Source organism: Acomys russatus, chromosome 29 (assembly GCF_903995435.1).
Source record: "Acomys russatus chromosome 29, mAcoRus1.1, whole genome shotgun sequence".
Lineage (NCBI taxonomy): Eukaryota > Metazoa > Chordata > Mammalia > Rodentia > Muridae > Acomys > Acomys russatus.
Window position 1 is genome coordinate 45,589,367 of NC_067165.1, and position 16,767 is coordinate 45,606,133.

At 55.5% G+C, this 16,767-nt stretch overlaps 2 protein-coding genes across 2 annotated transcripts in view; one reads left to right on the forward strand and one right to left on the reverse strand.

The window, feature by feature from the left end:
• Positions 1–830: 830 nt before the first annotated feature.
• Tprg1l (tumor protein p63 regulated 1 like) lies at positions 831–3,000 on the reverse strand. Its single transcript, XM_051171507.1, has 4 exons — positions 2,711–3,000; positions 2,446–2,622; positions 1,707–1,860; positions 831–1,025 (listed from the first exon to the last, which is right to left on the reverse strand). The coding sequence occupies exons 1-4, from the start codon at positions 2,983–2,985 to the stop codon at positions 831–833; spliced, it is 801 nt and encodes a 266-aa protein (XP_051027464.1). The 5' UTR covers positions 2,986–3,000.
• Positions 3,001–12,803: 9,803 nt separating this feature from the next.
• Megf6 (multiple EGF like domains 6) overlaps positions 12,804–16,767 on the forward strand; it is a 96,017-nt gene continuing 92,053 nt past the window's right edge. Inside the window, exon 1 of the mRNA XM_051171113.1 lies at positions 12,804–12,999. Within this exon, the coding sequence (XP_051027070.1) occupies positions 12,878–12,999 (122 nt within the window). The 5' untranslated portion in view covers positions 12,804–12,877. The remainder of the gene's footprint in view (positions 13,000–16,767) is intronic.

The window sequence follows — 16,767 nt, forward strand, 5'->3', positions numbered from 1 at the left end:
TGAGGCACCTCTGCTCTTGGGCAGGCCGCGGCATTCGTGCTCACATCCGTGCTGGTTCACTGAAAGCTGCAGTGTCAAGTGAAGGCGGCATCTACGGTGTACTGACACGGGCTGCAGCCACAGGGGCAAGCTGTGAGTGACTGCCATGCCAAAGCTCAGCAGTGCTCGGTGGATCTCCAGGAGGCTCGGCTGTTTGTTTATACACATGCACTTTTGAAACCAATCTATTCAGTCCCTTTTAAACAGAGACCAGATGATATGAACCCACCACCATGACTTCCTGAAGGAGCTAGATTGTGTCATGAGACTGGCCTTTCCGGGCCTAGGAGAATTACTGTGTTAACACACCCTGGGTTAACTTACCAAGTGTGCTTTAGGTCAGGCATACTCAAGGGGAGTGCCTGGCAGGCTGTCTTGGGTGACTAGTCTGCTGCTGCTAGTGTATTTAGCTTTTTAGAAAATGGGCTTAACTTCAGAATCCGTAACTTGACAGGGTGTTAACGCCCTGTAGTCAACAGTCTACACAGTAGAAGTGGGCGGGTACATTCTGCTCAGCATGCTGGAAGGGCAGGGCAGGAAGAACAAGCCCAGTGGACTCTGGAGACAACAATGTGACGCACAGGAGGAACACAGTGGCATGGCACGGCCAGGCTTTCTCCTTCATAGATCAGACTGCCATGGTGGCCAATATCCTACTAAATATATATAATTCACTTCACTATTCTAATCAGATACAAAGGGACGATGCCTGTGTTCCCTCCAGCCACAGTGGGTGGCATGAGGTGGCACCTGGAGTCCCCACCACCTTGGCTTCCTAGGGACACAGCTGTCTAGAAGCCTATCTTGCCCCTGGTCATGGAGTAGCCCAGCTTGGCCTCGTTGTTGATGAAGGACATCAGCCCCACGTAGGTCTCGATGAGGAGTGGGCGCTCTAGCACCAGCACGTTGCTCGCCTGTCCCGGCAGTGGGCTCTCCTTCTGTGCTTTCTTGACAGCTTGGATTAGGAGAGCCTTGAAGCTTTCCAACTTTAAAGAGAAAATAAATGTGGAGTTTTAACCTCAAGGTAAGGCAACAGGACACCACTGCTCAACAAAAGTTCAAATCCTTCCAAACGGCACACACAGCCTGACTGCCTGATGACAGGCCGAATTGTAAGTGCTGTGTCACCAGGTGATTGATCCTGCACAAACGTCAGGGTCAGATTTGTGCAAAGTCCAGTCTAGACAGCACTAGCCTCTCACTAACGATGCAACACCTGAAGACACATGCTCTGACGTGACACAAGGTACACTAAGCACATGACCCTCTAGCAGCACCATCACCACACACTGTACACAGTGGTGTGCTGTGGGCTAAGTAGCATCACAGAAAGGGACTTAAGAGGACTATGATGTCACCAGTGATTCTCAGCCCTACCAAAACCTGTCTGGAGTGTGGTGCGTAAGCATGTGCTCTGTGCTACTCAGGGCTCCCCGGCACCTCTCCAGGTCCTCACCTGCACCACCATCAAAGCCTCCCATGCTAACCCACCCAGTCCAGACTGAGCATCCTGCCATGGCATGGGGTCTCCCTCTGCTCCCTTAAGCCCCCTCTTAAAGTTTCCCCATTGCTAGATAGTCACTGTGCTGCACTTTAAGTGCCTGTACATGACAACAGCCTGGGATACGGCAGCCACTGCTGGGGCCAAGGGCCTCGGGTCTGCTTACATGGCACAGAGACGCTGTCTTCTCATCCATGCCAGCCATCGGGTGTTCTATGAAGGTGGCATAGGGCATGTTTGTAGACCAGGGGTTCCATCTGTTGATGAAAGAAGGGCGGCTCTGCTTGTCCCACTGAATGCGAACCCCAAAGCCTTCTCGCCTGATGGAGGAGGGAGAAAGCCTTGCTTACCACAGGAGTACAACACACAGCCAGTACCAGGGAAGGCTGGGGGCGCTGGGATTTGGCCTAAGTGGACTCCACTAGCCGCTTCACGTACTTTCAAATGTCTTGGTGTTGCTAAGCCTCATTTTACAGCCTGTGAAACAAAGGTATACTGTTCAACCTGGCCAAATTGTGGGCCTGTTTGTCCTCGTTATTGAATGATGCTTAAGTTTGTACCCATTAGCTTCCTGGATTCCCTATTCAAATGACTCTTTTATAGCAAGACGACCAGCTCCTGAAAACTGGCTGTTAAACCACGACCAGAGTACTGAACACATACCCCGTGTCTCCCTCCTGCTCAGGTGTGGGAGTACTCGGCACTCAGCACAGCTTTTGACAGCATAGCTCTGCCTCCGCATGACCTAACAGGTTCTGCCAGCATCCCTTCCAAGGAGGTACTGGGCCGCCCTGAAGTCACTAGCTTCTATTATAAGGTGCTTTCCACAGGTCCTTCAAGATGAGACCTTTAGCTCCCAAATGACTGAAGGAAAACCCTGATATGTGGTGGGCCGGTGCACCTACTTGTTGAGCGACTTGGGAGGAAACTCGAATTCTCCACAGGAGATGGTGTCTACCGCGCTGAGCGCCACCCTGACCACCTGCTGGCACTGAAGGCTTATGAAGTCATATTTGCAGATGAGCAGGGACTGGTCAGTGACCAGCACCAGCCTCTCCTTCTCGTTGTTCCAGTGGTCCACCCTGGAGGGAAGAGGGACGCCTGTCACCAAGGCCCCCGCCCGCCCCGGTTCGGTGTCCCCGTAGCCCCCACGCACTCGCGCCGGCTTACTCGGTCAGCAGCCACACCCCCTGGATCTCGCCGTCCTCCACAGGCCGAACCACGGCGCGGATCTCCTCCACCGCCTGCTCGATGGTGCCGGGCCGGAACACGAAGTACTCCTTGACACGGGCGCGGCGTGTAGGGTCGTGGACGCTCAGCGGCCACAGGGTCTGGCGCAGCGGCGTGCCTGCCCCCGGCCGGCCCGCGCCCGCGTCCTCGCTGGTCGCCAGCAGCGCCGTGGGGCTCGTGCCGGCCGAGTCCACCGTATCTCGCAGCTGCAGCATTGCGCCGCCACCCGCCGGCTCCACGGACACGGCCGCCGCCCCGGCGTCACCCCGGCCGCGCCCCGCCCTTCCCGGCCTCGCGATTGGCTGCATCACGCAGACCCCGCCTCCGGCTCCGCATGTCACACCTTGCGATTGGCTCTAGCCTGCTCATAGTCACGGCTGCCCCTCCCAGGACCGGAAGCAGCCGCCACGCGCGCAGACACTTCCTGTTTACTCTACAGGAAAGGCTAGGGAAAAAGTGCAGGTTGCAGGCTCCTGTTTGAGGACAGGAAAAGGAACGACGGTACAAGACTCGCGTGGAAGGCGGGGCCCCGCGAGGGGCGGAGCCTGTGTCCTCGCATTGGCTCTGTGCCCTTCATCGCCCCAGTTACGGTGCGCTTCGGAGGTGGCGCTAGACGGAGGTGTGCGGCGCACCGGGGAGGTGTGGGTGACTGGGGAGTGTAGAAGTGTGGGCATCTGAGGGTTGTGGGTGCTTCCGTGTAAGAGATAAATAATCATGGCCCGTTTTGTATGTACGAGGCATTTAGAGCTTTGTACCTGTCCCAAGCAGCTTGGATGCGCTTGTCTAGGCATCCTCAGTACGTGTTAAGGTTGGAAAGTCAGTCTCCTAGACAAAGCCCACGTCGTGGATGGGGAGTTTGGGGTGGAGTTCAGTTCGTACCAGAAAAGTGGGAGAGCCAGCAACCCTCTGCACCAGCCTGTGAGGATAAGGGCAGGAATGGTTTTAGGCTGGGGACTGCCAAAACCATGGCTTCTCGGCATGACAAATCTGCACACTGGCCATTTTTGTCTTTTGTCCACTCTGAAACCTGGCTTCTGCAGAAGTTAAAATAAATCTGTCTCACTTTCACTACCTGGAGTCTCCAGTATTCCCACTGCATAAAGACCGTTATATCTCCTGTGGGGCCGCGAGGGCAGAGCACAAACTGGCTTGCTGGAAGCAACAGAAGCAAATGCAGTGAGGCTGCTGAGACCAGGTGGCCAGAGCCGGGGTGTGTGTGTGTGTGTGGTGTGTGTGTGTGTGTGTGTGTCCTTCTAACACCTGAGAGTCTTCCTTTGCCTCCCCAGCTCCTGGTGTTGCCAGCCGTTCTTGGTGTCCCTCAGCCCGTGGCTGCCTCTCCCTGTCGGCTGACTGCACAAAGTCATCTTCCTCTTCTCGTTTGTAAGGGTCCCTGACATATTGGCACAGGCCCACCACCCTAATGGCCTCTTCTTGACCTGATCATTCTCAAAGACTGTTTTCCTTCGCTGCTAACCGTCTGCGATACCGGTTGGGGCTTGAGTGTATCTCTAGGGGTAAGTCAGCTGGTAACGGTGGGCTCACGCAGGTGCGAGCGGTGCGAAGCATGGCATTTAGATGATCTCCACCACATGTCAGGGTTGGGGGCAAGGAGCAGGGGGGACACTCTAACTGGGGGATGTGGTATTGCCTTTTCCAGGGACTTTCAGGAGGATGTTCCCAAAGTGGGTCAGCAGATGGCGCAACGACCCACACTCGGCGTCCAGGGGAGGTCACAGCTTCACAGCTTGGCAGGCAAAGGGTGTTAAAGTCTTAGGTGGAGCCATTATTTTCTGGCAAAAGACTTAGAACCTTGGCTATAAAGAATAGATTCTCTGCCGGGCGGTGGTCGAGCACACCTTCAATCCCAGCACTCGGGAGGCAGAGGCAGGTGGATTGCTGTGAGTTCAAAGCCAGCCTGGTCTACAAAGCGAGCCCAGGACAGCCAAGGCTACACAGAGAAACCCTATCTCGGAAAAACAAAAACAAACAAACAAAAAAGAAATAGATTATCATCTTCCTGATGCCGTAACAGCATTTTGCAAAATCAATGTGTCCTCCCATTATCCCCCCTCCCCTTACACCCCACGATAAGGAGAGTGGATCCAGGCCTCACACGTTCTCAAGGCCTGCGCTCTGCCACTCGCCATGCTTCACTCTAAGACTGAACCCCACCTCTAACACCTCTGAGGCTCTTGGGGTGGGTTCTCTGAGCATCTTGGGGCTTCCCCAGGAGCCAGCACCGGCTCCCCCGTACATAGAGGGTTGTGGTGTGTGGTCCTTCCGGAGCCAGTTGCCCTGTGCTGGGCTGTGCACGGGGTTCGTCTCAGATCTCCCCTCTGGCCGCAAGAGGCCACTTAGAGCATGCATGACAGAGGCAGAGGTGACCTTTGACAACCCAGTTCCCAGGCTAGAGAGAGGGCTCAGCCTTGCTGCCAGACCTGATGACCTCAGTTCAATTCCTGGGTCCCATGTGGGCAAGGGGAGAAGTAACTCATACTAATAAACTGTCGCTGACCTCCGTACAGTGTTTGTGGCATGCACACACATACACATGTTTTAAAACATGAGTTAAGAGCCAAGTATGGTGCTGCAGGCCTGTAATACTAGCACTCTGGGTGGATCTCTGTGAGTTCGAGGTCAGCCCGGTCTACAATGTGAGTCCAAGACAGCCAAGGCTACACAGAGAAACCTTGTCTTGAAAAAAAAAAGTTAAATACACATGCACACACACACACACACAGAGTGTACATGTGCACACATGAGAGTGCACACATGCATACAGAGAGAGACAGAGAAAGAGAGAGAGAGAGGGAGAGAGAAACCAGCTCCTAACAACTTATGTCATGGCACAGGGCCATGACATAAAGATAAAGATGCCAGCTCCAGACTCTGTGGCCTTATGGGAAATCAGCCTGGCTACAAGCCTGGGTGGCCCTTGCAAACTGTTTTTATAGTAATTTTTCAACAGTTGCCGTGCCACCAGGAGGGTGACTTTGCTCCATGTCCCACTAAGTCCAGGCGGTCTCTCTGGAACCCACCAGAGCTCCAATATCCACCTGGCCAAGTGAGGAGGCCTGACCGCCTTACGCAAGGTGTGGCCTCAGAAGGCATCTCTCTGGGCAAGTGGGAGTGGAAGGAATCTGGGCCAGAAGGTGTTTGTTTATTATTTATCTAGGTCTTATGTGGGGCTGGGGATTGAACTCGGGTCTTTGTGTGTGATAGGCAAGTACTCTAATGACTGAGCTACAGCCCCAGCTCCGCACTGAGACCCTGAAAGGATCTGAGGCACCTTCTCTGCTTCTGATGGGCGGGCGAGGCAGACAGGGCTGAGAGTCCTAAGGCATGCCCAGGCTGTACATGTGAGGTGCGTCTACTAGTAGACCTCTGTGTTCCCTGTGTGGCCTCAGAAGGAAGCTCTACTGTCCCAGAGCTGGCCTTGTAGAGGCTTGGGGGGGGGGGCTTTCTGCCCCAGGGTAGGCAGCCAGGGGCCTCTCTGTGGGCACCTGTCTCTTTCAAGTGAGACGTCCGCTGTCTGCCCAGTGGACAGTCTGCGCAGGCTTTCTGCTTCTCCTGTACAAGTGACCCCAGGCTGTTGGCTAAGCCCACAGACATGCACTGCATAGGACCCTACACCCCAGAAGGCTGGGGTGGAGACACACAGACCTCTTTCCAGCTTTGGTGACTCCAAAGCCCCTACCAACCCAGCCAGATCTACCCAGTCACCTCCCTGATGTGTCCCCCACCCCCACCCCCGTCACCTCTGTTCTTCTACAGGAACCTGTTCAGATCTTCTGGGGTGATCTAATCTGACACCCCGCCCTCAGGACCTTCATCAAGGACCCTGCTTCCAAGGCAGGTGCCACTGAGGCACGTGGAGATGAGGACATGGACTTTCCTGGGGAAGCTACTCAACCCAGACAGGCCGTCTCCTCAGCACCTCAGCCGGGTGTGTAAATGGACGTCATTCCTGCTCGCAGTGATGGCTAGCCGCCCGTCCAACACCCTTGCCATCCTGCACCTTCCTGCAGCCTGCCAGCTGCCACCTCCTTGGGGAAGGGTAAAGATGAGGTGATGAGGGAGGGCCTGGGATGGGTCAGGCAGGCCCTTGTCCAGCAGCTGTGTGGTTCCTGGACTGTGGATGTTTTGTCTCTTATTTCTATCAGTCATCTGGGAAAAGGAAACCCTCGGTAGAGAAAACGGGCCCCACAAGAAGCTGGAGGGCAAACTTGTGCAATATTTTCTTGATCAGTGGGTGATATGAGAGGGTCCTTCCTGGTGTGGGTGGTGCCACCCTAGGGCAGGTGGAGCAACCCTGCAAACGGCATTTCTCTGTGGCCTCTGCTTCAGCCGCCACCTTCAGCCTTGCCTTGACTTCCTGCCCTGACTTCTTCAGTGATGGAGTGGGACCTGAGGGTTACACGAGGAAAGAAACCCTTTTCCTCTCCAAGTTGCTGTGGATCATGGTGCTCTATCAGCGGTAGGAGCTGTCGTGAAGACAGTGCCCGTGTGCTCGATGACGCTGGACAAGCTGGATGCTCAGTGGCCCAGCGGGAGCCAGCTTCCAGGGAGCTTGTCTCCTCTCCATAACATGCTCAGGGCTGCACGGGCGCAAAGATAAGAGTGGCTGGCGCCGGCCAGGCAGCTGGCTATCAACAGGGTCCAGCCTGGGCCCCTGCTGATGATCACATGCTTCTAACCCCATGCAGGGCCACAGCCGCCCGTGTGAGTTGCACAAGAGGCATTTTCATTTTGGTTTCTCTCTCTCACAACAGTTTTAGAAATGGGTGTTGGAAGAGGTGAGCCACTGGCTCCTAAATGGGTGGGTTGGCATTTGGGTGGGGCCTCGGGTGTGTGTTTTCTGATTGTTGCTGAATTTTGGTTGTCACTAACGATGTTATCTACAGAAATAGGTGACTATGGTCAGCAGGCTGCATCTGGGTACCTGAAGGTACCCTAGGTGTTTGTTTTTGCTGTTGCCCAGACCAGCCTCATCCTCCCGAGCCTTCTCCCCAGCCTCCTCCACAGGTCTCAGGCAGGCGTCACTATGTGTGGGTGTGGGCACAACCTTTGGTGTCAGTTAGGTTGGCCTCTCACCTGTTAGAAGAGTTAGCCATGAAAATGTAAAGAAAACAATAGCTTGTTTTCTTGGCCTTTAGCTCAGAGCTTCTGTCTCTGTAGCGGCTGGGGATGCTCTGGGTCTGTGTCTGGCAGGAGCTCTCTCTCTCTCTCTCTCCCAGCTCCTGCCTGATGCATCAGGCTGCAGAGCAGCCCTCCTCCCCCGCCCTGCCCTCCCCCACCCCTGCCCTGCATGGTTCTGGGGAGGGAGGGAGCGGTTTGCTTTGGAAATTAGCACTGTGGTCTGAGTCTTCTTCCTCCTCACATTATTTTTCCTTGAGCCAAAGACTATTTTAATGATTTCCAGCAGAGACCAAGACAACAACAATGAAAAACATTGTCTGCTCAGCGCACAGTGGTGTGGAGGCCTTTAATCTGAGCAGCTGGCAGGGACAGACAGAGCTCTGTGAGTTTAAGGCTAGCCTGGTCTACACAGGGAGTTCCAGGACAGCCAAGGCTAGTGAGAGGAAAAAACAAAACCAAACAGTACTTTTTAGAAAAATGAGAGCAGTTGTTCTCCAGGAGTCAAAACTGGAACTGAAGCCATGCCTTTTGTCTATTTGTGGCCAACCTCCTGGTCACTCGAGTTCTGACTCTGACGTGTAGCACACTGCTGGGTGGGAGGCGTGGTGGTGGCACAGTAGGCTGATAGAACCTAAGATCCTAGGAGGTTTGTGTTGTGGGTTCTGGCCTGGGGGGGAGTACCACACACTCCTTGAAAGCTCAGGATTAAATAAATAAGTAAATATATGTAGGTCAGGCATAGTGGTGCATACCTTTGATCCTAGCATTCAGGAGGCATAAGCTAAGCAGGTGGATTAATAAGTTCAAGACCAGTCTGGTTTACAGAGTGAGTTCCAGGACAGCCAGGGCTACACACAGAAACCCTGTGTCAAAAGACTACATGTGCATGTGTGTCTTAACATATATCTATCTACCAAATGTGTGCCTGGAGTCCACACAAGCTCAGAAGAGGCCTCAGACCTAGAATTGGAGTTACAGTGGATTTTCTTTCCTTCTTTCTTTCTATGTGCATTGGTGTTTTGCCTGCATGCATATCTGTGTGAAGATGTTGGATCCTGGAACTGGAGTTATAGACAGTTGTGAGCTGCCATGTGTGTGCTGGGAATTGAACCCAGGTCCTCTGGAAGAGCAGCCAGTGCTCTTAACCACTGAGCCATCTCTCCAGCCTCTACAGTGGGTTTTAAGCTGCCATGTGGGTGCTGGGAATTGAACCCCGGTCCTCTGGAAGAGCATTCAGTTCTCTTAACCACTGATTTATCTCTTCATATCCAGAAGCTCAGGATTTTGATGGGCAAATCCAATCCTTACGCTGTGAATGGGTTGGTTAGACCCTAAGGCGAAATGTGACATGGGACTAGTACTGTGTTCAGCAAAACGCCCAGTGTCCACAAGGGGGCGCTGTGCCAGTAGTCCAGCTACTTGCAGAGAGCCTGAAGTTCCTTTTTTTTTTTTTTTTTTTGGTGTTTCGAGACAGGGTTTCTCTGTGTAGCCTTGGCCATCCTGGACTCACTTTGTAGACCAGGCTGGCCTCGGACTCCCGAGTGCTGGGATTAAAGGCGTGCGCCACCACTGCCCGACACCTGAAGTTCTTAAGTTAACAACATGGTTAAGGCTTTTGCAGCTAAATTCCAATACAACTTGACAGGAACTAGATAGACTAATCTCCATATTAATTTGGAAGAATGACCAAGAATTACCATTGTAGGGCCAACAAGATGGCTCAGCAGGTAAAGGCGACTGTGACCAAGCCTGGTGGCCTGGGTTTAATCCCTGTGACACACATTATAAAAGAAAAGAAACAATTGTCCTCTGACCTACACACGTGTACCGTCGCACATGCAATCTATCCAATAACTTAATAAGTCTAAAAAAAAAAAATAATAAAAAGAATTAACAATATAGCCGGGCGTGGTGGTGCACACCTGTAATCCCGGCACTCGGGAGGCAGAGGCTGGTGGATCTCTGTGAGTTCGAGGCCAGCCTGGTCTACAAAGTGAGTCCAGGACAGCTAGGACTACACAGAGAAACCCTGTCTTGAAAAACCCAAACAAACGAAAACAAACAAACAAAAAGAATTAACATTACTATTTGCAGGGAAACCCAAGCAGCAAACTCCACAGACGCAGCTACACAGCCGTGTAAAGCCATGACCCAGCTACCATGAGTCTCAGTGGCCAGGTCTTGCTCTGTCTCATTCCAGCGAGCAAGGGAAAATGGTGCCGCAATTCTGCGTGCAGTCACCAGAAGTCCTCAGAAGCATGTCCTGCTTGTGTTGAGCTAGGAAAGAATATGGTATCAGGGGTGGCCAGGTGGGCGGCCAGGTGGCTGCTAACCAGTCATTCTCGCTCTTAACAGCAGACACTGTGACGGACTCCACACGCGAGAAATACACACAGCAGATTCAACAACAGAATAAACAGCGTCTTTTCCAAGCGAGGTGCTTACTTATTTTCACACACATGTTTACGTAAGGGCAGTATCAGCCCGGAGCTGATGTGCCTCTTCCCCTCGCATGTGCCTTCTGGGCGATGGAGAGACACGCTGAGCGCATAACTCACGGAACAAGGCTGCTTTGTTAACCATGTTATAACTGTCACTCCAGCCCATGACACAGTGTGAAATGATTATGTCCTACAAGCTCTGTCACTTCAGCATGAAAAAGTAGCTAACTTTTGAAGAATACATGTTGTGTTTAATTTAGTAGCCACAAAAAACTTTCTTGTTGTTATAAAAGTGCATTAAACACACCTGTGCAGTTTGATTTCTAGTTTTGTGGGGTTTGTGTGTGTGTATGTGTGTGTGTGTGTCTGTGTGTATGTGTGTGTGTGTTTGGGATAAGGTTGTGAGTAGCCCAGGATGGCATTGAACTTGCTATGTAACTGAGGATGGCCTTGAACTTCTGCTCTTCCTGTCTCTACCTCCCCAGGGCACATTTGTGTAGGGCTGGAAATTGGCCCCAGGACACCATGCGAGCTAGGCACGACTTTAAGTGTCCTCTTTGCTCCACGTAGTGTTGGGAATTAGACACCCATTAGGCAACCTGATGGCTCACAGGAGCCAGACTGGACTAGAAAGGGTCCTCTGGGGCTGGGGAAAGGCTCCAGCCAAGAGCAGTCTATGATATTTAAAAAAAAATATTTTTTTATGGTTTTTCGAGACAGGGTTTCTCTCTGTAGCCTTGGTTGTCCTGGACTCTCTTTGTAGACCAGGATGGCCTCGAACTCACAGAGATCCGCCTGCCTCTGCCTTCCTGAGCACTGAGATAAAAGGTGTGTGCAACCACACTTGGCTCAACATCGGTCTATGTGTTGAGCTTTGCTTGGAGACATGGGCTCCAGGCTTTATCTGCCTACACCTGACCGGGAACAGGGACTCTGTCTGGGGATAGTGGACAGACACCCCCCCACTCCGTCCCCACCCCTGCCCATGCGGCCCATGCTTACATCTGGGAGAGGACACATCTGCCCTGCCTTAGCCTAACCACCAGGATTCTTTGACCACCTGACACCTGCCAGGACTCTGAGTAGCAGAGAAAGTCAGTGTCTGGTCAGGGGGTTGGCCAGAGAGAAAAGCCTGAAGTCAATAAAATTTTGGTCCAGGAAAATCTTTAAGTTGAAGAGGCCTGGAAATTCATGCAGGAGGCCACGTACCTTTGTAAAATTAGCAAAATCTCGTTTCCTTGGGAACACCCACCTCGGTCCTCAGGGACTGGGGCGGGGGGCGCGGGAGGGGAGGCCTTCAAAAGAGGGCAGGCTGCTGGCTACCGCTCACGCTCACGTGAAGGCAGACACACCTCTTCAGCAGGACAAGCAAGGACCTGATCCTCTTACAACTGTGGGCAACTAGTGAGGTTTCCTACTGTGCGTTCTGTGAGGTTTCCTACTGTGCGCTCTGGGCCTCTCCCAGGTCCACTTCACAAACAGCCCTTCTGAGTAGTTAAGTCCCGGCCTCAGAGACACCATGACAGTCTGGTCCTAACCTTGAAGAAAGTCACAGCAGACCAAAGCCAGGCTTAAAGGACAAATGCCCCTGGAGCGGGGGTGGGGTGGGGGTGTTGGCCTCCCCTTCTACACCACTATGCGGTGCCTGGTGGGACCTACGTGCTCGCTCCACCCATGCTGTCATCCCAAAGCCCCCAGCACCAAATGAGGAATACGAACGCCCAGAGGGTGGTGTGTTTGTTACCTATCTTGTCAGTACCCAGAGGAGGTGCCCTTCCGGCTCCCCAATACCTCCCTGCTTCTGGGGCAGGGTTGGCTGGGCGCGAATGAGGGGCCAAGGGAAGGTGAATCCATGGGGAGGAGACTTCGAGGCTGCGTTCGCAGGGGTACCGGGTCAGGATAGGGCTGTGTTTGCGAGGTGTGTGACGCTCAGACCCGACAGGATTGGTCACTTGGATGGGATCAGATCTGGGATTCTCGGCTGGAGGTGCGCAGGGAACGCCAAGAGGCTGCGCAAGTGACGCTGGAAGTGGGGTATGTGGAAGCGAGCTTAGTCCTCCGGCGGGACTTGGAGCTAAGGAGGAGGGGCTGGAAGCGGCCTCTCCTTATTGGGACGATCTGGGCGGGGCCGAAGGCGGAACGGGCGTGGCCTGGGCTGGGGGTGGGGCCGAAAAGGGGCGGGAGTCGGGGGCGGGATGGGGCTGGGGTCCGGGTGGGGGGCGGGGGGCGTGCGGCGGGCGGGCCTGAGGTCTGGGGCGTCCCGCTCTGAGTTCGCTCTCCATCACTCCCCGCAAGTGTCTGGCCACACGAAGGAGCGGTGCGAAGCGCCAAGGTCTCGGAACTCCGGACAGCTGCACCACCCGCACCTGCGGGGACCTCGGCCCCCTACACCTGGCGCAGCTCGGTTGCGATGCTCCGCTGTCCTCCCGAGCATGGCGCGGGTGAAGACGGGGTCTCCTGGCTGCAAGGGCCGCCTGTGAGTCGGAGAGCGCAGAGAGGACTGAGTGGGAGCGCGACCGCGCGCACGATGCTTGTCGGGATGGAGGTGCGGACCGTTTGGCGCACGGTGGCTCTGGCGCTGCTGCTGCTGCTCCCCGCCGTGCGTGCAGCCTCCCCGCCGCGCCCCGCGCGCCCGCTGCAGCCCAGCATGTGAGTAGCGCGAGGCCCGGGGCGGCGACGCTGACCCGGACGGAGCTCGGGGCTTTGTCCCTGGGGTCTCAGAACAATGGGGCTCTTTGCCATAAACTGAGGAGTGGGGGGATGGTGGTCTAGGACCCGGGGTCCTGGGTTGAATTTGGGGTCTTCGAGTCAGCCGCAGGGGCCCCGGCCTCCCGGCTCCGCCTCTGCAGTGAGGGTCCTGCAGGCTTAGGCGGATGCCAAACTTTGGAGAGGTGAGGAATCCGAGCCCCTGCGGAGCAGGGTCCAGCCGTGGAGCCGGCTCGGAGGCGGCCGAGAGGAAACAGCCTAGTCCCACTTCCTCCCCAAGCTGGTCTCCTGGGGTCTGGGGGGCCTGCGCAGGGGCGGGGGTGCCCAGAGGGGCCTGCCAGAACTGGTTTGTGTGTTAAACACGTGTGCTCCTGGGCCGCGAGAGGAGGAATTCAGTACTAGACTGGGCAGGAAGAGAAGGGTCAGAGAGCTGGCGGCGACGGATTTAATTTTGAAAGATGATTCCCCAACAGGCCGGTTAGCGGTCTCTCTTAAACTGCAAAACGATCCCTCTGTTGGCCTCAAAGGAAAACTGGTGCGAAGTGAGACCCGAGTGGACGAGGTGCATGGATGAGAGGCCTGCCTCTCCCCCCCCCCCCCCCCCGCCCGGCGGCGCTTCCCTGCAGGATGCAAGGTGGGGCCTTGCCAACTTGGCAAGGCTGCACGGGCGGCGTGAGGAGTGGACGCAGGACCCTCCGGGCGGGAGTTGGGGCTTCTCTGTCAAATCGGCCGCAGAAGGGACTCGCTGCTCCTGTTCAGGGCAGGCACTGATGGATCCACCATGGACCTGGCCTTAAGGACAGAGCTGTGACTCCTCGGGGAAATGAGAGGACAAGCTTCCTACTGGGACAGGTGCCCTCAGGACCTCCACCCTGGGTCTTGTTTTTTGGTCTTTGTGGCCATTACAAAGGAGAGCTGGGTCTGAGTCTGGGGGGCGGGGGGGCGGCTCTCATCCGAGAGTGGAAGCAACCTGTGTCTCTGTTTTCTGCAGCCACTTAAACGGTGAGTCTGTCCAAGGGCAGCTCCAGCATGATTGTGGCAGCTAGCATGGTGGACTGGAGGGGCTGCAGACATTACTTCCTGAAGGTCAGGTGGACGGGTACAATCCGGCACACGTGGAAACTGTTGGTTGCCCTTTAAGCGTTCCCTGCCTGCCTGCACCGAGCTCCTGTTGGTCTCCTTGGGACGGAGCCCCTAGCATCCCCCCACCCCCCAGCCTGGGTCCAGGAAGCTGTTGAAAGGTGTTGGAACTAGCTGCGAATGGGTCACAGGAGAGCCTGCCCCCTTCCTGCTGGATGCATTTTCCAGGGCCCATCTCCCCTTCTTCCTGCAGTGGGGGCTGCACCTCTGGGGCCCGTGGGCCAACTTCCTGCCCCTTCTCTGTGTCCCAGTTCTCAGATTATCCATCTGGTGGGTGGCTCTGAGTTTCTAGGTTGGCCAAAAGTCCTGCCTGTCTTCCCATAAACTGCATCTCTTGGAGGGGGCGGAGGGTGGGGGTCGGGGTGGAATCTGTGCATGGGTCCCAGCTAGCTGGGCCAGACCAGTGGAGCTTAATCTCTGGGCCCTGTAGAAGGAGCTGCTTAATTGGATGAACAGGCAAGCAAGTGGAAGCCATGAGGACCAGCTTCCTCCACAGGTGACCTCGCAGGCTTGCTCTTAGCTCCCAGAAACTCAGGAGCACGGGAGGGGCGCTGGGAAGGCAGCCAGGAGCCTAGAAAGTACTCCTTCCTGGCTGACCCTCTCTGTCTGCTGCCTTTTCCTCCCGGGGAGTTTTCTGGTGAGCTGGCAGGGCCTGGCACAGCTGCCACGCCTCTTTGGCCAGTTTCCCTGACCGATAGCTGCTGAATTTTCATAGTGCGTTGCCCTCCTGCCCACAGCGCCCTAAGCTGGTATGCAGGCCATGGCCTCTGTGGGTCCCAGGGGTAAGGCAGCTCTGCCTCCCAGCCCAGGGGCCCTGTAGACATACACGAATCTGCGGGACAGTGCAGACGGTTCCGTGGCTACTATAGACTGAGGGAGCTCAGATTTGGGGCATCGACTCTGGCTACCTACTTGTCTTTGCCCCTAAGTGACTTTCCAGCTTCGTCTGCTCACCAGGGTGGGATGGCTGCTGGGCAGGTAGGGTTGGCATGGCTGCTCGGACTTCCTGCAGCCCCACTGAGGAGGGAGGGGTGGCCCACGTGCTGAGGTTCCGACCAGCTCTGGCTGAGGCTGTGCCTCAGAGTTCATGCACACCTGTGGGTGAGGGACTACACGTGTGAGGGACTGCATATGTGAGGGGACTGCATGTGTGAGGACTGCATGCATGATGGCCTTGTGCTGGGCTAAAGTCCCTTCTCTCTGATGACACTGGGTCTACATTGTGGTTTGTTTGGGCTTTGCCTTTCCTGCCCTGGTGGGAGGCTGGATCCACCTGCAAGGGAAAGAAAGAGGCCTTTGCCCCACTGGGGCACTTGAGTGTTTGCTGGATTCCTCAGCTTCCCTTCCTGAAGGCTCTCTGTCCTCCACCATGCACCTTCGCATATGCTCCCTAGGAGAGGGTGCAGCGTGTGCCTCCTCACCCCCTCCTCATGTCAGTTAACCACCCTCCTGGGCTCCTGTAAGATCTTTAGGCCTCTGTGTCGTCTTCTGTTCCTGTAGCTTCCTGCGGACCATCCTCACATGGTTGGGGCCAGTGACATTATCTGCCTGTCACTGCTGTCCTAATACCAGGCCTCAGAGGGGTGCAGAGCAGGGACGGGGGACCAGGGAGGCTGAGGGGCTGCTGCATGACCACAGTGGAAGGAGGGGCTCTAAGTGGGTGAGGAGACAGAAGCCCAGTGTCCCTTCTCCTAGGCCCCACCTTCTGTTGGTCCTCCAGTCAGCTACAGGGGCCACTAGCCAGAGGGCAGAGGTGTGTGTGTGGGTGTGTGTGGGTGTGGGTGCGCGTGCGCGCGTGGGCACGTGGGCACGCGCACGCGCACGCTCAAAGGAATTTGTGTATGTTCAAGAGTCCCATGGAGAGTAGTCTCCTATGGGCACATAGCGGAGTGGAGGCCACAAGGCCAGGGAAAGCTGAGGCTGAGTTCCCTGTGTGGGGACTTCTGCTCCTGTGCAGACCCTTGCCCTAGCCTTGTCCCTGCATTCTCAGCCTGGGGTCCTTGGCCCACAACAGGAAGTCTGGTCCCAGCATGCCTAGCTAGCCATCTGAGGGGCACAGACTCTCAGCAGAAGAGGCGGGGAGTCTCTGGTTCAGGCCCCATGTCCACTTAGCAGGTTATCTTAAGACAACCCAGGGGCTCAGTGTCACCTTCTTTCAGGTGGTGAAAGGGGCACCCCATGGGTGCCTGGTATCTGCATGGGGGAGCGGTGGAGGAGAAGGAGGAAGTGGTGGTCTCTCCCGGGGGGATTGCCTCTGTGAGGGGGCAAAAACCTTCCCTTCTGGTCCTGGAGCTTCGCTGCTGCTCAGCCCTGTCTGGGGCTCCATCTGGCCATGGAGAATGAGTCCACAGTTGCAGCGCTCATGTGGGCTTCACAGCACACTGCAGTTCCCGCTGCTGCTCTGTCCTGGGGCCTGCGAGTCCTTGCCCTACGCTCTCCTCAGACTTGGTATGGCTGGAGTCTGTCCTGGGTAAGAAGTTTGGGAGACCGGGGAAGGCCAGGCACGCACACCTTTAATCCCGGCACTTGGGAGGCAGAGGCAGGTGGATCGCTGTGAGTTCGAGGCCAGCC